The sequence below is a fragment of the Dermochelys coriacea genome, chromosome 7 (assembly GCF_009764565.3).
Source record: "Dermochelys coriacea isolate rDerCor1 chromosome 7, rDerCor1.pri.v4, whole genome shotgun sequence".
Lineage (NCBI taxonomy): Eukaryota > Metazoa > Chordata > Testudines > Dermochelyidae > Dermochelys > Dermochelys coriacea.
In genome coordinates, this window is record NC_050074.1 from 48,329,647 (window position 1) to 48,351,134 (window position 21,488).

The following is a 21,488-nucleotide window of genomic DNA, read 5'->3' on the forward strand; positions in this document are numbered from 1 at the left end:
GGGGGATCCTGCTGCCAGCAGCACTTGAAAGCTGCCCCGGAAAATGTCACAAAAGGCTCTGGAAGTCACCTAGCCTTAGCCATAGGTCATAGCTTGAGAACGGAAGCTCTGTGACCTTTAAGGGCCTGATCCTGCAAAATTTGCATTGATTTCCATGGAAGCAGGATCAGGCATCTCAGAGGCTGCGTCGGAGGAAGTGCAGGATAGGAGAGACTCGTCTCAGTATCTGATGTGTTGGATTTGGTCTCTCGTTTGCTCTCTGTCAGTTTTCTCTTTCCTGCCCATCTTCCTGTGCTCCGGACAAGAACCAGCATCACTGAGGCTAACGCTCTGCGTTCTGTCCCTGACCTCCAACCTTTCCTAGCCCTCTCCTCCCAGAACCCCCTGACCCTTCTGCCACCTACCCCATCCACCTCCTCTTCCCTGGGTCTCTCCCACGGTTTCGTTTCATGTTGTTATTATTATTATTTATTATTTATTATTATTATTTCAGTTTATTTATTCTTCTGGGCAGTTTTTTTGCTTCCAGGCAAAAACAAAAAACCCTTTAGATACTGAAACAAAAGAGCACCTCTGCTCCGGGGGGCATTGGCCACAAAGATGAGCCCGGGGGGGGGGCGAGGTTGGGAGCTTGGGGCTGGTTTAACTTCCATTGTAATTCCCTGGGAACAGAACCAGAGCCATGAGGATGCTGATACCATGAGCTGGATCAACCCACCTGAAAGGGCAGGGCTGGGACAGCTGAGATGCTGCATTCCCCCAGCAGGCAGGGATGTCCTGAGGGGGGTTGCTGGGGTTAGGAGGAAGGAGGGATGTAGAGAGATGGAGCAGTAGCTCCTGTTTCTCTGTGGAGCTTGTTTGCAGATCAGGGAGACAGGGCAGGTGAGGAAAGCAGTGGTGGGGGTTAGTGAACCAATGTATGGCTCTGTATGCCCAATGGAGCTCTTCCCCCAGCCTCCTTCCCACTGGGCTTTCTTGCCAGTTCTTGTAGTTTCCCAGGTTAAGACAATATTAAAGGACAAAAGTTGTGCAGCTAGACCCAGCTTGTGCCAACCCACAGGGGATTGAGGGAGCCACGTGTGCTGTGGTGGCTGTTTGTGCCGGAAACCAAAGCACAGGCTGGAGTCCCAGCTGCGGCATGTGATGAAGCCCTGGGGTGCTGCATAGGGATCCGTTGCTGGGCCATCAGCCAGTGCTCCTTCAGGAGATGCTCACGACCCTTTCCAGGGATGCTGCATCACCGGATGTAGCCAACAGTAGGTGCTGGTGAGGGGGGAGCATCACCAGGAGGGGCTCAGCCACAGCAGTGGTGAAGGAAGGGAGGGAAGGGAGAGCGGAGCTGGAGCACACCCTTTGCCTCTCCCCTAATAGGGATCCACCACTCCCACTGGGGCTGGCAGCACAACTCCTGCGCTCAGATGACTGGCATCTCTAGGCTGGCTGCTCTAGCATCATCACCTCCCACCTGCATCCACCCTGTGCACTAGCAGAGCCAGAGTCTGGGCCTGCCCCTGCTGCTGTGCGTTCTCGAGTGGTCGTGGCCCAGACCACAGGGATGCAAGGAAAGCCCCAGGTTCCCAGGAATTTGCTCCAGTGTAACGAAGACCAGGCCACCAGCTGCAGGGGAGTTGGATGCTGCCTGACAAGGGAGCTGGTGGGGGTGAATTCTTGGCAGCTCCCAGAGGCAGCTGGGGCAGGTGGATAAAACACAAAGCCACGAGCAAATGCAACACGTAGCCCTTGCTAACCAGATCCCCAGCAATGATGCCGTAATTCCACCGCCCCCCTCAACTCACTGCTCCGCACTGGCTCAGCCTCCTCTCCCCAGTGTCACACTCCCCTCATTGTACTGCTCTGGATTGATCACTGCAGCAGTGGCACTGCTGCTGCATTTTGTGTTTCTAAGCAGCCAGCAATCTGTTTCCCAACTGTGTAAGCAATAAGGCCAGAGACCAAGCCTCTGTCCCCTGAGGAGCTGGGCTATTGCCTGCTGAAGTAGCCTGTCCTGTCCCACATCAAGCTGGATGGCAGCTGTGGGCATTGGTGTCTCTTCAAGGGGAGCAGCAGCAGGGCAGGATGTGTGAGGGTGAAGAAGGGAATGAGCATGTCCTGCATAGAGGTTTGGCTCAAAATCTGGAACCAAACTGTCAGAAACTTCAGATCTGGATCCAGACCTTGGCAGCTGGCTCCTTTCCCAAGAATGGGGCACTTTAAAACCCTGGTTCTGCTAACACTCCCAGAGGTGGGGGAAGTTTGAATCTGAAGCCAGACTTCTTGGCTCAGACCCATGTCCATACTGAGCTGAAACAGAGGCCTGGGGCTGGATTGTGGGACCCAGAGTCACCTCTAATCCTGATACACAATGGAGGAGGCATGGTCTGGCCGTCAGGGCACTAGCCTAGGACTTGGAAAACCTGGGTTAAGTCCCTGCTCTGCCACAGATTGCCCATGCGACCTTGGGCATGCTCCTTAGCCTCTCTGTGCCTCAGTTTCCCAGCTGTACAGTGGGGATAACAGCCCTGCCGCATAGGATGCTGTGAGCAGAACTGCATTGAAGATGGCGAGATGCTGAGACACTACCTCAGTAAATACCTTCGATAGATCGAATCGTGTCTTCGCCTTTGTCAGGCAGGTCCTCGTGTAGCAAAATGGCTGAGACCCTCACCCACCAACCCCGCACATCCATGGTCATTTGGGGAACAATTAGGACCCAGGGGAGCAAATCCACCCTCAGGTCGAGTTGCTTTTTATAGCTGTGATCGTTGCCTGAAGAGGTTATAATTTGCTGTTGAGGTCTCACAGGTAATAAGGAGAGAACGGTGCAGAGAGCAGCAGTCAGGGCTTGCAAAACTCCGTTACTCTTTTGGGGAGAGCTCAGGCAGGGGGAATGCGCAGAACCAATGCTAAAGAGCTAGACGTTAAATGTTAAGACAACCCTTGAAAACCTGAGCACTTTGTTCTTAATTAAGTGACCTGTCTTAACTTTAGCCAGGGCAGCTCAGAGTCTAGCAGGCAGCCTTACAAACCAATTCTGGCTTCTTCTAATGGTCTCCTTACTAAGCCCCTCCCTCTCGGCAGCTGTTCCCTGGCACTGAACTCACGTTCGTAGGATAGTCCCGTTGCTGTGATTTTTCCCTGTGCGTCCTGTCCTGGCTTTGTGGTTAGTTTGGTGGCCCCAAGTCCCAGAGACAGTCACTGTTTGCTGGTCTCTCGGTTAAAATTCTGTGGCATTTTCCATAAGGCTGGGGTTATTGTCCTGGATCCTCCAAGGTACATTTAGGTACCCGCTGGGAGTTTGATGCCTAAGTGCCTTTGAGGAGTTGAGCCATTCTGTCTTCATTTCAGAGAGTACATTCAGCCTGTTTCACATGCCTTCTGCTGATTAACTATGGTCATCTTCTTTTCCTGCTTGTAGTGTTGCTGCATTGCCTTTGTACTTATTGGGGTTACTCTGTACCCCAAGCTCCAAGGGTGCCAGTAGCGTGCCCAGTGTATTGCGTCTTGGAGGCAAGCACAGCAACTAGGTCTTGTAGGTGCTAGCCATGATGAGCCATTTCCTGTTTGGTCCCTGGGGCAGTCCCGGTGCCTGGGGTGCTCTCTCCAATCCAGTCTCTGTTCAAGTAAATAAGCATTTGTGGGTTTCCAAGCCAGGCTGTGTCTCTCACTGGGGCCCCTTTGCACTGACTTCCTGCCCAACCACTGCTGCTCCCCCATAAATCCCACCCAGAGCTTCCCCCAGCTGTGATGTCCGGCAGTCACAGTCTGTTCTACCTGCAACTTTGGCCACAGTTCTGGGGCGTCTTTCCAGCTCCCTGCTGCCATGTGGCCCCCACTCCCAAAAAGAGCCCTGGGCACTTTCTGGTTCAGGATCTTTCCCTTACCTGGCCAGGGGAAGAGGGCTGGTGAGAATTGTAGTCCACTGCTTTGCAGATCCATTACACTATATAATAGTTGCTAAATTCCACCCCTGAGCTGGCTGCATTTCAATATTGGGGGTGGGGGAGTTGATAACATGTCGAGTCTGTAAAGTTCTTTGGGATGAAGGTGCCTAGAGATGGATAGCTGTGAGAAAGAGAGAAACAAGCCACATCTCCAGGGTGAGTGGATAATTACATTTGTATTAGTCATTCACTGCTCCCCTGACAGAGCCCTGGTATCAGAGAGGCGTCAGATGTACATGGAGGAGTTAAGCAAAAAGCTGTAGGGGGAACAGGCCCATGAGAATCAGCCTCTCCCATGGCTACCCCTTGGCACTGAGATTTGAGTGTGAAGTTTCTGCATTGACCTGCAGAAGGCCCGTGTGTGTTTGTGTGTTTTGCACCCACTAAGGGAGTAGAATGGCACCCATGTTCCCACCCACGTGGGATGCCCACAGCTCTGCCCTCAATCCTGGTGCTGATGCCGCTTTGTCTGCTTCTTGCAGAACCAGCTCATCCTGGGTGTGATGGGAATCGACGTGGCTCTCAATGACATCAAGAAGCTGACGCCGCGCTACAACGTGCGTGAGGAAGTCGGCCTCACTCAGAGGGGTCCCTCGCACGCCACCTCGCAGGCCATCCCTGGGGCCATGGCAGGAGAGAGGGGAAACAGGGGCTTCTTTGCTCTGCCCTTGGCCATGAGGGGAGGGGAACGTGAGGCATAGAATGAGCTGGGCGCCAATCAGCACCAGTCTCCCTCGGTCCTTTCTGCATCGCTTTCTTGCACCAATCTCGCTGCACCAGTCCCTGTAGCGACTCCTGCAGGAGGGACACTACGGGAAACAGTCTCAGACAGCCTGTGTTGCTAGGAAGCAGGTATCCCACTAAAGGGTGCCAGCCACCTCTCCAGCTGGTGTACACTAGAGGAGCTACAGGGCCGTGACTTGATCCAGCAGAGGATCAGGCCCCACACGTCACACCCTGCTGAGAAAGAGCACAGCTAGGTTACACAGACCCTACTGCCTGTCCAGGAAGCAGCAGCCTGGCTTCTGAGGGTTCAGAACTAGAGGCATGTCGCTGCTCTGTCAGATCTCCTGCCTGGATGGATTGAGAACACTTAGCCCTGTTGCTCCTGTGTGTGTGTGTGGGTGGGCCGGTCCAATCCAACCTCTGAATATCCATCGTCCCCTGGGATCCAGGAATCCCGTCACCACTGCCGGGGCAGGGTTTCTCTACCAAGCCAGACAGTGAGGAACCCCTGGGCAAGGGGTGTATCAAACGTTCAGGCGGGGAGGGCTCAGACAAACAGGATCGTCAGCTCGGTGAGATGTTGGAGATGGCAGAGGAAGGGAGTATTGGACCTCTCCGTTCCCGGTTGCTGAGGCACCTCGATTCAGCCTGGTGTTTCACTGTGACTCCCCAGGCAAAGACATCTCAGCAGACGAAGCCTAGTGTCAGGGAAAAAGAAGGTTCCGTCAGCTCAGGGGGGGAGGACCTTGATTGGGGTTCTGGGCCCCCCAGAATAGACTCCAGCCCCCGGCAGAATGAGAATCTGGGCTGCATTTCCTTGTCGATCAGGGAGAGGTGATGAGTTCCATCCCTGGTAGGATGAGAAGCAGAGCCAGGCTTCTCTGGACCGTGGAGGAGGCAGGGAAGTCTGGTGTGGGCCCTGTAGGAGGCAGGGGCCTCTGAATTGGGATCAGCTGAGGAGGGCCCAGCACACTGAAGCTGTGATTGTGCTGGGCAGAGACTGAGCTCCAGGCCTCCCTTTGGCAAGCTCCGAGCTGCTTCTCTGTCAGAGCCCTAACCCACAGTCTCTTCTCTTCGCCTCCCACAGCTAGGGGCTAACGGCTACATCTTCGCCATTGATCTGAATGGATACGTCCTGCTGCATCCAAACCTGCAACCCCAGGTATGGGCAGGGGCCATGCTCCCTAGCTTTGACCCCCGCCAACAATAGCTGGGCCTGGAACACATCTACTCTCTGGTGTCCCAATGCAAGGGAGCCTGGAGCCCTCACAGTCCCAGGCCCTTCACCCTGCCACACCCACTACAGTCTGCCCTGACTCTGTGCAGTCTGCGATTCGCATAGGGTCTGACTCTCAGCTCCAGAGCCAAGTGTCAGCAGACAGTGTGGGGTAGGACAACAGTAGCCATGGCCATTCCATACATATCAAAGGACACCGCTCCCTCGAGGAAGAAGATCATAGAATCATAAAATATCAGGGTTGGAAGGGACCTCAGGAGGTCATCTAGCCCAACCCCCTGCTCAAAGCAGGACCAATCCCCAACTAAATCATCCCAGCCAGGGCTTTGTCAAGCCTCACCTTAAAAACCTCAAAGGAAGGAGATTCCACCACCTCCCTAGGTAACGCACTCCAGTGCTTCACCACCCTCCTAGTGAAAAAGTTTCTCCTAATATCCAATCTAAACCTCCCCCACTGCAACTTGAGACCATTACTCCTTGTTCTGTCATCTGCTACCACTGAGAACAGTCTAGATCCATCCCCTTTGGAACCCCCTTTCAGGTAGTTGAAAGCAGCTATCAAATCCCCCCTCATTCTTCTCTTCCACAGACTAAACAACCCCAGTTCCCTCAGCCTCTCCTCATAAGACATGTGTTCCAATCCCCTAATCATTTTTGTTGCCCTCCGCTGGACGCTTTCCAATTTTTTCACATCCTTCTTGTAGTGTGGGGCCCAAAACTGGACACAGTACTCCAGATGAGGCCTCACCAGTGTTGAATAGAGGGGAACGATCACGTCCCTCCATCTGCTGGCAATGCCCCTACTTATACATCCCAAAATGCCATTGGCCTTCTTGGCAACAAGGGCACACTGTTGACTCATATACAGCTTCTCATCCACTGTAACCCCTAGGTCCTTTTCTACAGAACTGCTGCCGAGCCATTCGGGCCCTAGTCTGTAGCAGTGCATGGGATTCTTCCATTCTAAGTGCAGGACTCTGCACTAGTCCTTATTGAACCTCATCAGATTTCTTTTGGCCCAATCCTCTAATTTGTCTAGGTCCCTCTGTATCCTATCCCTACCCTCCAGCTTATCTACCTCTCCTCCCAGTTTAGCGTCATCTGCAAACTTGCTGAGGATGCAATCTACGCCATCCTCCAGATCATTAATGAAGATATTGAACAAAACCGGCCCTAGGACTGACCCTTGGGGCACTCCGCTTGATACCGGCTGCCAACTAGACATGGAGCCATTGATCACTACCCGTTGAGCCCGACAATCTAGCCAGCTTTCTATCCACCTTATAGTCCATAGATCAAAGCTCCAGGCTTTTCCTGGTGCTGCACAGCCTTGGGCAGCTGGCGTCAGGACTCTGTGCCTCAGTTTTCCGGTTTGTTAAAATGGAGGGTCATGAGCCTGACCTGTCTCTGAAAAGCTGGACGTCACCTGCTCCATCCTTGGTGATACAGCTGCTGGAGAAGGGTGCCAGGTGAGCCGGACTCTCAGAGAGCTGGGCTCTCCCCTCAGTTAGGACTTTGAAGGAGCAGGCCAGTGCTGATGTAGTTTGGTCTAATCCAGCCCCAAGAGAGAGAAAGTGCCTCCGTGCCATGGCAGGGGGGAATGACAGAGACTAGAACATTTTGGATCTGGCATAGCTGTGGTGAAGTCACTGGATCGATGTAGATTTATGCCAGCTGAGGTTCTGGTCACTGCTTTCAGTTAGAGGGATGGGCACAGCCGCAGGCACGTGGGCAAGGAGGCTGAGAGAGAATGCACGGAACATCTGCCCCCCGCACACACACCCACACACGCACAGCTGGACTATAGCTGGGGGTACCCCCATGGAAAGCCCCTGGAGCCTGTCACAGCTGAGACAAACATCCCACTCCTGATAGTGGCACTCCACCAGCCTCAGTGCCCACCCATCTGACCAGGAAAAGCAGGGATTCTGAATAACGCTGTGATCAGAGGGATTCACACACGAGATTGACTCCCCCAGCAAAGCACGTCTGCGGGACCACATGAAATTCAGGCACAGCCAGACAGCAAACACTGGCTTCCCATGGAAGGAGCCTCTCCGGGATCTCATGGATTTTACTAGGCCACAGCTCCCTCTGCCAGGAAGAGACAGACTCAGAGAGCCCTCCCTGCCCCCCTTCACTGCTGAGATGCCAACTTTGTCTGCACCGTGTGCCACTGAACAACTTTGGGCCCCCTTACCCATTGGCAGGCAGGTCAGGATCCTTATCCCCCAGCACCGAGAGGGGAAGTGACCTGCTCATGGTGATGGCAGGTCATTGTCGGAGGGAGCCAGGAGTAGGACCGAGTAGTTTGACCCTGCCCACTGTGGCTGTTATATTGCACTGACTGGCAAGAGAGATGGGATTGGCTTCCTGTGACCTGCAGAGGGCGCCCTTCTGATCCCCCACCTCAAGGCGAAGGCTGATGCATTGCAATCTTGTGCTGTGCATGGACATGCTTGTATGTGTTTGAGCGTCTGCAATGGGGTGTACTCGTGAGCTTGTGCCACTCCGAGCAGGGCACCCAATCCCAGGTACCTGGGCTCCTGCTGGGCCTGTGTGGATTCAATCCCCAGCTAATTACCCCTCACTCTTATGCCCCCAAAACCCTCTCTAGTGCTCACAGCTGAGTAGGAAGCCCTGTTGCTCCATGGGCGTTAATCGCTCCCTCTCTGGGCCATGATGTATGGGCCCCTGCTCCCCTCCAGACAGGGCGCAGAGGGATTAGCCCAGCCCTTTATGAAATATGCCTTCCTGGGGACATGAAGCAGCGAGTGGGATCATTTATCTCGTGGGGCCGCCACATCTGTCAGTGCGGGGTGTGGGAAATTGGCTCCCCGCTTCAGAGCTAATCGGAGAGATTCATCATTCAGAGGCGAGCTGGGAATTAGGCACTGAGAAATGGCAGCGAACAGGGTGAAATATGTTTCATTGGCACAGACGTCCCACAGGGCTCATCAGCATTATTAATGGGCGGCGGAGACAGACAGAGATACAGTGGGATTTATTCACTCTTCTCTGTCCCCTTCCATTCGAATGGGCTGAAAGCGTACTTGGCCCATTCCTCTCCCCATGGCTGCCCAGGTATGTTTTGTGTTTACCTGCCATGGCCCAGCACAGTGAGAGAGGCCAGGGAGGGCGCTTCAGTCTGAGCAGGACCCTCATCTTGGGCCTGGAAAGCTGTGACATTCCCCCATTCTCAGAGACAGGCTCGAACACTAGATTGAAATGGCACCAAACTCTGGAGAGGATCAGATCTTGACTCTGCAGCCTCTGTCTCTAGACAGGACGGCCCAATCGCCCCAGGTGTGAACACCCCTTTGTTCAGAATGGGATCTGGGTGTCAGGGCTGCTGAGAACACAGGAGTGAGGGACTCTGCCCCAGATGTTTTCTTTCTACTGTGTAGCCCCCTTTGCCCACACACACGTTCAGAGAACTATGGTGCCTGCACTTGCTCCTGGCCCTGCCAGCCCAGCACACCTGCTGGGTGGAGGCTGCACAGGGAGCAGAAGATGGCCCAGCGCTCCCCGTACTGCAACTGGGGGCTGGGGGTAGGTAGGTGTGTTTGCATGTGTGCCCATGCTGCCTGTAGGCAGGGATGACTAAAGTACTACAACAATACCTTGGCCTGCCACTGTGGAAGGTTGATGAGTGGGGCCAGAGGCCCCACGGCTCAAAACAGCCTTTTGACAAGAGGCTTCACTGGGAGGCAGTATGGGAAAAGCCCCCACCCAGGCTCCAGCCCAGCCCTATAGTAACTGGGCAGGGAACACCCCCCATTCACGGATTCCTCACCCTTCCGAGTGCCAGCATGCGGCTCTTCTAGAGCTCCCAGACTGCCCCGAGTGCCCAGTCGGACCCGCAGGCTCCAGCCCAGTTTTATCACTCCACCCCACCAAGATCTGAGCCAAGAGCCAGCCCCCTTGCTGTGGGGAGAGAGTCTTGTGCCCCATCACACTGCAGCAGCCACATAGATCCCTGGCTAAGCTCCTGATGAGTGGGAAAATCTGTCCCACCTAGCATTCAGTCCCTGGGCTCTCCCCCGCTAATGGTATGTGATTGCAGCCCACATAGACATCCCAGTCCCCCCTCAGCCCCTAACAACGAAGCTATTTTCATGGCAGCAGAAATAGTCCAGCATCCCTGTGGGTGAGGGGCTCCAACAGTAACCTCCTTTCTGTGCCCAGCGCGTGCTGTGAGAACTGACTGGGGGATCACCAGGGTAGGAAGCCTTGCAGACCTGCTGATCTGATTGAAAACAGTCTCCTGTTTGAGGATCAGCCATGTCATGCTTCCTTGGACATCCCCCAGCTCCAGAGCACTCACTAGGCTGGATGCTGGGGCAGGCAAGGTCTCGGTGCCCTGACTCCTCCAGGTCACTGTTCGTCAGTTTCATTCAATCACCTTCAGGTGGCTCTGTGCCTAGGGTGCAGGCTCTGCCCAGAGAGCCCCAGGGCTGATCAGCAAAGAAAACCAGGGAAGCCTGAGAAGAGCTCAGTGCTGGGTGGAAAGTGGCTGGGCAGCTACCAGGACCAGGGCTAAACACAACATGCCAGGGTGCAGGGCTGAGCAGTGGGGACCTGCCTTGACTGCCTCAGGATTGGCCCATTGAGGGTTAAAGGGTGAGTGGTTCACTTCAGAAAAGTGACTGGACAAACAGCACTGGAAGCCTCCATGCTTTTGGTCTCCCAGGAATCCCTGTATATAATGTGCCCAGATGGCAGACAAATGGATGTTTATTTAATCTGCTGGCCCAGCACACGCCCCCGGGGAGCTGAGAGTCAGTCTGGGCTTATTCATCACCGGAAATAAGGGTTCTGTAGGCAAGTCTGTCCTCTGCAACCACTGTGCGACCCCCCACTGCCTCCAGACTCACCCCTAACTGCCTCCAGCCTCTACCTGTGCAGCCGGAGCTCGTCTGCACACCATAGCATAGGGTGCCATCTCCTGGAGCTGTGTGGGCTCTGTGGGGCTGACAGGAGTACAAGGCTATAGAAAAAAGCTCAACATCTCTGTTCCTCAGTTTCCCCATGTGTTAAAGTTGGCTCATAACCCTCCCCCACTCCAGGACACCGGAGAGTGTTAATTCATTAGTGTCTGCAGAACACTTTGGGATCCCCAGTGAGCAGATGGGGTGGGGGGTGCGAGGGAAGGCAAACAGCTAGACAGCTTTGCTAGTACTGCCTGCTGAGTCTCACTCTTCCAAGCTGTTGCCAGCACCCACAATGCCTCAGGGCATTGGCTGACCAATCGAGTGCTTTACTAGTGCGCTGAGTGGCTGAGCCCAGGCTGTCGGGCGGTGTGCATGAGGGGAAGTTGACTTGGCTCCGAGCTGCTTGGGCCCGGCTCTGCTGACCGGTGCCCATCAGCCCTCGATTCTCACCAGCCTCTTCCTGCTTTCAGATCATCAATTTCCGAGAGCCCGTGACCCTGGACTTTCTGGATGCTGAGCTGGAGGATGAGAACAAGGAGGAGGTGAGCGGGGCTCTCCCTCGACCAAGACTAAGGACTCAGGCAAAGGCTGAGTTAAAAACAGCCGATAGGGGGCCCTTCTGGCAAAGGGGCCCTGGAATCTGCTGCGTTCTGTGCACAGGACAAGCACAGCCGGGGCAGCAGGCTTCCTCCATGCTGCCCCTGCCCTGCGCTGCGGGGAATAGCCTAAGGATGGGAAGGGAGGGCAGACACCTTGCGCCATTTGGTCTTTAGTGTCGGCAGGGATGGTGGGGTTTGGGCATGTGAGCACTGGCCCACTGGCATTGATCCTGACTCCCACAGGGAAAGCAGTCCTGCACAGGATTTTTGGGGGCTGGCACGTGTGAACATGATTGTACCCAGCCCTCACTCCATAAACATCCTCCACTCCCATCCCACCCGCTCACAGGACCATCAGAGAGGTTGTCATCCCTCCCCTTTGATCTCAATGTCCCTGGGGATGGCACGGTGCCCTGTTCTCCCTTCTGGTGATCTGTTGGGCTCTTGACTGGCCACATTCGACCCCTCCCTGTTTCCCTCTTTCCCCCATGTGTCTGGAGCGCTGGCCAGGGACAGGATCACAGGAGCCCACACAGCCAGCTGACTGCCCAGGGCTCAGCCTCTTGGGGTGCAGAGCCACGGTGTGTGTCAGGGCTCAGTTCCTTTCCTGCCTTTTCCCTAGATCCGGAGAAGTATGATTGATGGCAGCGAAGGGCAGAGAGTCATCAAGACCCTGATCAAATCCCTGGATGAGGTAAGGACTTGGCAGGGCCCACACAGAGATGGGGAGGGAAATTCTTGTATTCTTGGGGATAAAGATGGAACGCAATGGGAACCTGAGAGAGTGATAGTCCTGGCGTGCATGGGGCCTGCTGCACTCAGAGCCTGGAGTGTGACTCTTGGCACTGTCCTGTGTGTGGGCTGTAGCACCCGGACTGCCATTTCAGTGTCTCCTCCTGGGCCCTGACCATGGCTTGTCCTCTTTGCAATTCCAGAGATACATCGATGAAGTCGTCAGGACCTACACCTGGGCCCCTATCAAAAGCACCAATTACAGGTGAGCAGGGTGTGGCCGGTAGGAGGGGGCGGGAGGTGGAAGGGCTCTTCTCCATCTCCTGTGTTGGCCCCTCTGAAGGCACAGAACTGCAGCAGGAAAAATCAGCTGGATTCCAGCCACTGGCTGGAGAGGGAGAAATGGGTGACAGGAGATTCTTGGTGGGGTCCGAGGTAAATGGAATGGTGGCAGGGAATCAGGAGACCTGGGTGTGGTCCCCAGCTCTGTCCTTCCTCAGCCTTCTTTTCTCAAGATTAAACATGCCCAGGTTTTTTAACTTGTCCTCACAGGTCAGGTTTTCTAAATCTTTGATTATTTTTGTTGCTCTCCTCTGGACCCTCTCCAATTTGTCCACATTTTTCCTAAAGTGCAGCACCCAGAACTGAACCCAGCACTCCAGCTGGGGCCTCACCAGTGCCAAGCAGAGCAGGACAATGACCTTCTGTGTCGTACGTACGACAATCCTGTTAAAACACCCCAGAATGATAGTAGCCTTTTTTGCAACTGCATCACATTGTTGACTCATATTCTATTTGATCCACTGTAATCCCCCAGATCCTTTTCAGCAGCACAACCACCTAGCCAGTTAGTCCTCATTTTGTAGTTGTGCATTTGATTTTTCCTTCCTAAGTGTAGTATGTTGCACTTGTCTTCTATTGAATTTCATCTGGCATCTTACACTGCACTGAAAGACACCGAATTTCATGACAAACATTCCTAATGTCACATCCCCATGTCAGCAACTGCTGAGGGGTGTTACATAATCCTGAATGCAAGATGTGTCCAGTAGACGCTCTTTATTAACATGTAACTCACATTGCCTAAAAGTTTGAACACATGGAGCCTGGGCAGACTGAGCCAGACAATGGATCTTTAAAAAAAATTGTAACCCTAGGAAATTCCATCTAAAAAACCTATTTTAATAAACCATTAAGGTTGCACAGTTCAGAATTCGAAATTCATAAAATGCCCAAGTTAAGATTGCACGTACAACCTTAATTCTACCTTTTTATGCATAGACATTACAATACATGGTAATGACATGATCACAGTCTATTTTTCAGATACAAGATGTTATCATGGAATTTTTGCTAAAGCCTTGTAAAATGTGCAAGGAATAACAGAGACTCTGCAGGGCTACAACAAGGGTATTTAAACCGCAGGGAAAAGTGGTTGGATGTATTATTGGAGAACTAGTATGTGATGAAGTAACTAATAGAGTTAGTCAGGAATTCTCCAACAATACGTTTTTCCATTAGAAAAATGGCAATTCATCAAGACCAGAACTGTTGGCGGGAAAGGGTCAGTTTCAACAAATCTCCCAATTCCAAAAACATTGGGGGAAAAGGTGTTCGGAATTTGTCAAAATGTCCTGTTTCAACATTTTCAAACCAAAAAAGTTTAGGTTTTTTTTTTTTTACTTGAAACAACTTTTTGTTTAAAAATTTTAGTTAATGGATGGTTAAAAAGTCAGGGGGGGATATTAAAAGTAAAAAATGAAATATTTTGAAATTTAAAACATGAAACATTTTGATTAACCCAGTAATGAATTATTTATCAGATTATCAGCTTGTGAAAATTTTTGGAAGATTTTGACATTTCATCCCAATTCAGGACAAGAAAAACGTTTGAATCCCCAAAATTCTCTTGGGATGGGAAAACCATTTCCCGCCCACCTCTAGTAAGTAGGGATTTTAGGGGAATTAATACTTACTAACATCAGGGCAGAGTGAAAGTTGTGTGGGCCTCCTTTAACTGGCATTTTCTGACTTTGGCCAGGGAGTGCTGCTGCACCCACAGCCTTTTCCATTCACTGCGTTATATTGTAGTGTAGCTTATTATTGCAAAACCGGCATCTTTGGTGCTTGAGTTTTACTGGAGAAATAAGTCAATTTATCTGACGTCTGTCTCAGAATTTGGTGGCAAGTTGCTATGACATTCCCATCTGTCATCTGCCATGGCCCGAAATATTCACCAGCCAACCAGAGTCTCCCATTCACCTGATGATAAATGTTAAAGTAGAATGAGAAGCAAACCGTGAGTTGGGACTAGTGTGAATTCATGCCCGTGCATTGCTCATGAAGGCTATACACGCTCGCTGCCATGAGCAGGGAGAGAGGTCAGCAGCCACGGGGGAAAATAAAACCATAGCCCAGTTTTCAAAGAGGTCTAAGCTTCCGTGACCTCCCAAACTCAGTGGGAGCTGCAGATGCTAGCCATAGAAAAATAGATCTTGCTTGCTATGGCTTCTAGACTAGAGCATAATCTGCCTTGGGGAAGGCTGTCATCTAGTGGATAGACAGGTTCATTGTAAGTATATCTATTTCCTAGGGATTGCTGCGAAGCAGACTAGAGAAACTGCACAGGGTCCCTGCACTGGAGAGCCGGCCGTCTGATCCCATGCATGATACAGCCAAAAAAACAGAGGGATGGACAGGGCCGTTCTTAGGCATACGTAGCTGCGTAGGGCACCATGAAATTTGGAGCACCAAATTGCCCCAAATTTCATGGTGCCCTAGGCAGCTGCGTGCTGCATACGCGGCAGCACCAGCCCCAGCGACCAGCCCTGTCCCTTGGCCGGCCCACGCGTGGGCTGTGCCCACTGCAAGGGGCAGGGCCGTCCCTAGGGGGGTGTGGGGCCCCTGACAACTCCCTCCACTCCACCTCTTACCCTTCCCCCATGCTCCGCCCCCTGCCTCCCCATTCCACCTCTTCCCCCAGGAACCCCACACTCCCTGGCAGCGGCGGGGAGCGGAGCAACCTGGCCCCAGCCCGCTCCACTCTGCCAGGTCCCAGCCACAGCACTCCGCTTCCCGCTGCCGGTGTGTGCGGGGAGGTTGGGGAAAGGACGCCCCCTGCACTCACCAGCAGCAGGAAGTGGAGCACCACGGCTGGGAGCTGGCGGAGTAGAGCAGGCTGGGGCCGGGCTGCTCCGCTTCTCGCCGCTGCCGGTGAATATGGGGGAGATCCCTTCCCCCAAGCCTCCTCCCCCGAGCGACACAGCTGGGGCTGGGGCGAGGGAAGCGGAGCAGCTGCTCCCGGCCCCCCGCTAATCCCTGGGCCACTCTGGGCCTGTGGGGGCCCCAAAAGTGTCCACCCACAGCTCCTGCCTCCCAGACCCTGCGTAGGTCACCCACATGGCTAGGGATGGCCCTGGGGGTGGGGGAGTGGAAGGAAGCACAAAAGGGGGGGCAGTCATAAGAGGACAATGTGGCCCCATCTCAGAGGCTGGACACTTAGGCAGGGGCAGGGGAACAGTCCATGTGCTTATGGCTTGATAAAAAATATATGGCACTCAAATCCCTACAGGGCAATGGAAAGGGATCAGAGGAGTCCAGCTGCTTGCTGGCCTGTTGGGAGCTCTGGGCTTCCCAGACACAACCAAACCAGTTCAGAGAGAGAGGGCTGTCCATATGTTGGGAGGAGACAGACGGGGCACTCTATGCTTCCCCTGCCCATGCAGAGCCCCTGGGGAAGGGAGAGGAGGCAAATAGCTCATAGGGAAGGGAGCACCACCTTGTGGGAGAGGGACAGGAGCAGAGTGGAGATGACAGGGTTGGCAATGGACAAAATGGGGGTTAGATTAGGGAGGCGGCCCCAAAACCACAACCCCCCTCCCCAAGGCCAGAACTGCCCCTTTCTCACGCTCCCAACCTGTTTCAGGCTCTAACCCTGAATGGCCATCCTGGCTCTCCTCCCCACCCACACCTCTTCACTCCCCTTGTCCTCACTCCCATGCCAGCCCCCTTCTCCTAGCAGTCTCCAGAACCCTGGTCACCACTGACTTCCCCATCAGCCCATCTCGTTTCTGGGATTTGCAGGGAATAGGCTCCAGCAGCTTGGGAGGACCCTGCGTGGGAAATCAATGGTGGGGTCTCTCCTTCAAATAACATCCTGCATCGAGCTGGGCAGAACCTGGTGGCTAGGACAGCCCTAGCTCTCTTGGATCCTAGAGAGCACAGCCCCAGACAGGTGGGGTTCTGGGTCCCCGATTGCAGAAACACCGTCCTGGATCTCCCTGTGGCTACCAGGATTGGAAGAGTCTGTGCTGTGGCACTCTAAGACATCCACCTGCCTGAATTCCTGAACCTCTGGGACGGACTTTGAGTGCAGCCCCTGGGAGGGAAGAACTGGATTTGGATCTCTGTATCCAGTCAGCTAAAGGGAATGTACTAGTTAAAGACACTTTTAAGCCATCCATCCCTATATCTAATGGGGGAGTGGGGTGGGAGAGAGTGTGTTCCAAACATTTCTTGGTGGGGTTAGCATGTTCTGGCTTCGATCCTGAGAACTGCCCCTGTTCTCAGTGGGGTTCTGTGTGGGTGCTGGGGTAGCTCGTAAAGACAAGGACAGAGCCTATATCCGTGTCGCTTCCTGCTCCGGAAGCAGACTGCCCAGTGACTCCTAAGGGAACGGGCCCCAAATGTCCCTGATTACATTGTCAAATGCCAGTCTAGAACAAGATGTTGGGTGAAATTCTGGCCCCACTGGAGTCTGAGGGCCAGGATCCTACCCTGGGAAAAAGTTTGACAACCAGGCTAGAAACATGCTGATTCCTTCCTTCCCTTCCACAGCCTGGGGCTAGCCTTGCCACCTTATAGCACATACTACATCCGAGCAAACCTCAGCGACCAGATTCTCCAAGTGAAGTGTAAGTAGACACTTCCCTTTTCCTTTTGCCCTTTCACATGCCCTGTGACCCTGAACCCCCTACCAGCTGGTACAGTGAATGACCAATGGGGGGGGGAAATAAGCAAAACGTGTGCTACTAAAATGAATAATAATCATTTCAAAATAGAGACGAACTATGACATTTAAAATGGAAGGTTAATTGTCTGCCTTGGAATGCGAGGGTTTCGGACTTAGATTTTGCATTAAAAAAAAACCCTAAAATAAAATGTTTCCTAAAAAAAAAAAAAAGACCCCTCTAGAGGAGATGAGGTTGACATGCTGCTGTATATGCTTTCGATGTACTAGGTGATAATTCTGTAGCAGCCAGTTACTTTGAAAGCCTGTGAAAATTTGCATGTTTTATTTTCGTTAAGATTCTTTTGGGTTTTGTTTTAAACCACTTTTGTTTTTATGATTTAAGTTTTGGTTCGTTGATTTTCTTTTTAATTAATTTATAATTAGTCTATGTACTTATGTGTTAACCTGCGCACCTCTCTCTCTCTCTCTCTCTCTCTATCTCTCTCTCTTGTTCTACGCCAGAACCTATTCTCCCACCTCGGGATAAGAGTCGCTCCTGAAGGGGGTGAACCAGGCTTCCTCCTCCATCTTTTTCTCCCTCGTTTCTCTCTCCTTCTGTCTTTGTCTGTCTCTCTCTGCTGCCCACTGTCCCTTTCTCTTTCTGAGCACCTTGCTGCATTCATAGTCCCTAGTATAGCAGGTCAGAACGCAGGTCTTTCCTGGGGTTTGATTTTATTCACAATAGGAATTTGGAATGAACCAACACAAAATCCATCTGGAGTCATCTCCCCAGGTTTGGTTGCTCCCAGGGTTCCGCTTCAAGGAGTTGCTCAGCCCACACCTTAGGTCCTCAATCATTAGATATATCTAGGTGGGGTAATGAGCCATCTGCATCAGTCAACAGAATCCATGTAACCCTTTCCTAGCAGGAACAGCATTTGCTAGCCTGCAAACACTGCCATCCTCTTACCTACTTCCCTGCTACAACCATGCCAACGTGTCCAGTTTGGTAGCCTCTCCACTGCAAGCCCCATTGGGGTCAAACTCCTGCAAAGCCCTGTGGTAGCCTGCGTCTTGGCCCTGTGGCTGGAAGTCAATCCAATGACTCCATGGACATCTCATGGAATCCAGAAGAGACCAGTGGTGTGTCCGGTCTCGCCCCATGGCAATGGGTGATGGGAGCCAGGGCAATGCCCCTCAAGGAGATGCCCCTGGGCTCTGTCACTTGAAGGAGTTGGGGCTGTTCCAAGCTCTCTGCACCAATGTCTGGGTGCACCCTGAGTCTGCTAGGTGGTCATCTGGCTGCTCAGCCTCCATGTAGAAGTCGTCGTGTGTTGCCCAGGCTGTGCCAGCATAGATGGCTGGGGCCATCAAGCCAAGCTTGTGTCCTAAAAACTGCTCTGGAGCGACTATGGCTGTCAGTTCTGTGGTTCATGATGCGGGTCAAGCTGCCCAGTGGATCAGTTGTGGTTCACAGGCTCACTGCTGGGCTCAGCCCTGGAGCACAGCTCCTCCAAATGCAGCCAGCCCAGGGTGGCAGCTAGGAGGGCCTTGTAGCTGTCCTCACCCAGGGCCTTATTTGCAGCTTAAGCCTGACTCATTAAAAAATGAGATAAATGGAGGGCCCAGAATTCCTCAGCAGCCACCACTCGAAGATGAGCAGTTAGGCTTCAGGGGTCTCGTCCAGCCCCGTGTCGGGCAGAGAAGGGCTGGCACTCACTGGCCCCAGTGCCCCCTGGGGAAGGAGCAGCTGTAGCGTCTGCTCCAGGAAGAGCAGCTGCTGTTCTAGAGATGGGAGCGAGACATGCTTCTGCTGTCTCTGGGCTGCAGCTTGAGCCTACTCCCCGCTCAGGGTCACTTGCAGAAGAGGGCTCAAAAGAATTTTGTGACCTCCCCCCACAGCATATGTGACTTCCCCACCTTGCTCCATAAACACCTCACATAAAGGTGCTGTGGGTCAAAACATACCCCCTTCCTAGGGGTTGGGTTTACACACAAAGGGAGCTTGCAGTGACCCACACCACATCCAGGCCAAGACTTCTCTCCAGACATGGTGGCTCCTGGGATTCCTCCTGGAGGACTGCTCAGCCCACACTGAGCTCTCTCAGCAGCCACTTACATCAGAGTGGGATAACAGCCTTCAGCATCCTCCCTTTCCCTGTCTTGAGCTCTCTATCCCCCGCCTATCTCTGAATACCTTTTTCCTTCTCTCGCCTTCCTTCCTTCTCTGTCTCTGTGCCTCTGGGCACTCTCATGTCTCCCCTCTGGTCTCTTTTAACCTTGTCTTTTTGCATGGTCTGCTAACTCAGTAAGAACATTTCTATATCAAGACTGTTGCAACTGTTTGCTACTGACTTTCATTTTAATTTTGATTATATAAATATAGATTGATTATAGTTCTCTAGTTATATCTATACTTTTTATTATTATTTTACTGTGGCCTTTTTTCTTTTCTTTTCTTTTTTTTTCTTTTCTTTTCTTTATGTCGTTTTTTTGCAAGAGGTTTCCTTTTGGTCTGATTATGATACACAATATTTTTATTCAAACAAAAATTGAATAAAATATTGTTTGTGCCCTCCCTCCTTCCTCCTTTCCACCCAACCCTTCCCCCCCCCCTTTTTTTTTGTTTGTTGTTTTTTTCGTTTGTTTTTTTCTTGCTTTCTCTCTCTGGTGGATTCACACAGTACCAAACATCAAAATGAAGGGCAAGTATTTTCAGTCTTAGACCACTAACCCTTCACCACCACCACCCCCCGTGTCCAGTACCCCCCACCCCTCACTCCCACCCTTCACCGACTCCCCCCACCTCCTCCACCCAGCCTGCTTGCCCATTTCCTGTGCCCGTTTGCCACGCCTAACCTTGCAAACCTCCACCAAACTGTTCCTCCACTCCCTCCCTCCAGTTCTTTCCCCTTTATTTGAAAGCAACGTCTTGTTATGTTCATGAGAGCTTTGTCCCTATTTATCTCTGCACTCCTTCCCTGTGCATTGCTCAGAAATTCGATTTGATACCATTAAAGAGTCCATCTCCTATGGAATTGTTATGTTTTGATTCAACAAGGTTTTTGTAGCTAGTTTAATATCCTGCTCTTCTGCCTCCCCCAGCCCCCTTTCTTGTTCTTCTTTCCCTCTCTCACTCCTTCCCTACAAATCTCTCCTCCTCCCATCTTTGCTCCTGTGCGTCCCTCCTCTTCAAGACAACTCAAACTGAATGGGATAGGGCTGTGCAGAGACCTCCAGACTCAGTGGTACTTGGAACTAGATCCAGTGATCACTTAAAAACTACTACTAATAAGCGTTTAGACCTCCTGAGTGGGGAGATGTTGGCTGAGCAGGAGAAAGGGGCTGGAATCAGGCAGGTCCATGGCACGCATGAATCAAAGCTTTTCTTCCAGGACCAAGTCTCAGCTGTCATATTAGGAAGGCCCCAGATTGTGCGTCGCTGCATCGTTTCAGTCCTAGCCATGGCTGTGTCACGCTGGTCCACATGCTGAGTTGCACTGGTTTAACTCCAGGTGTGATGTTAGGCCGATTCAGTTTAATGGAGGAGTGAAGACTCTGGATTGTTTAAATCCAAGTTATTATGGTTTAGTTTAAGTCAATTGGGGAAGGGTTTATCCCCAAATGAACAGCTCGTAAACCTAAATATGTGTGTCCATGTGCTGCAAATGTGTATATGTAGAGAAGAGTTCGGGGTTCTGAGCTAGCTGCAGCTGCCTGAAATATCCTGGGTCTGGTGTCACCAAGGGTGGAGTTGGCTAGCACAGTGTATTCAGGTAAAGGGGTCTAGGTGTATACAGTACAATCTGGTGTGATACTGGACCATCTGCTTGGACATGAATTTCCCACAGTGCACTGGAGCCCTGAGTCGATGCCCCTTGAAGTCAATGGGAGTCTTTCCATTGATTTCAGTGGCTACTGGATCGGGATCTAGGAGTGTCCTCAGTGGAAAATAAGGGGATGAGTTTGGATTAGCTGTCCTCCATGGTTTCTTTTTTTTCCATCCTTTGTGTAGCTCAGGATGAAGGGCCAGACACCGGAGAAATGCAGAGCAACTAGCAACTCCCATCCCGTGGGAATGGGTGGTTTTGGTCCCTCTCAGGATGTGGCCTAGCAATAAGTCATCTTTCCAGAATTGGACCAACTCATGCAGAACTCCCATGGATTTCAGCAGGAGTGGGGCTGAGTAAGCACTTCTGATTTGAACCCAGCTGTCCCCTGCTTGTCCCAGTGGCATTTGTGGTGCTCCATTCCTGAACCTGTGCAGTGGAACAATGTTTACCCTTCACATCTGCCTTCACCACTTCTCTGTCTGTGATACAAACAGAGAAAGGAAATGATTGGTCCTGCCCAGGCACTAGCAAACAT

At 52.3% G+C, this 21,488-nt stretch overlaps 1 protein-coding gene across 3 annotated transcripts in view; it reads left to right on the top strand.

Moving 5' to 3' along the window:
• Positions 1 to 21,488, top strand: part of CACNA2D2 (calcium voltage-gated channel auxiliary subunit alpha2delta 2) — a 630,338-nt gene that overhangs the window by 579,911 nt on the left and 28,939 nt on the right. For 2 of the 3 annotated variants that reach the window (XM_038410728.2, XM_038410731.2), the window contains exons 17-23: positions 4,424 to 4,498; positions 5,755 to 5,829; positions 11,309 to 11,380; positions 12,060 to 12,131; positions 12,373 to 12,434; positions 17,006 to 17,082; positions 19,805 to 19,825. In XM_038410728.2, coding sequence (XP_038266656.1) covers positions 4,424 to 4,498; positions 5,755 to 5,829; positions 11,309 to 11,380; positions 12,060 to 12,131; positions 12,373 to 12,434; positions 17,006 to 17,082; positions 19,805 to 19,825 — 454 coding nt within the window. The remainder of the gene's footprint in view (positions 1 to 4,423; positions 4,499 to 5,754; positions 5,830 to 11,308; positions 11,381 to 12,059; positions 12,132 to 12,372; positions 12,435 to 17,005; positions 17,083 to 19,804; positions 19,826 to 21,488) is intronic. The other variant, XM_038410729.2, reaches the window with a different exon arrangement.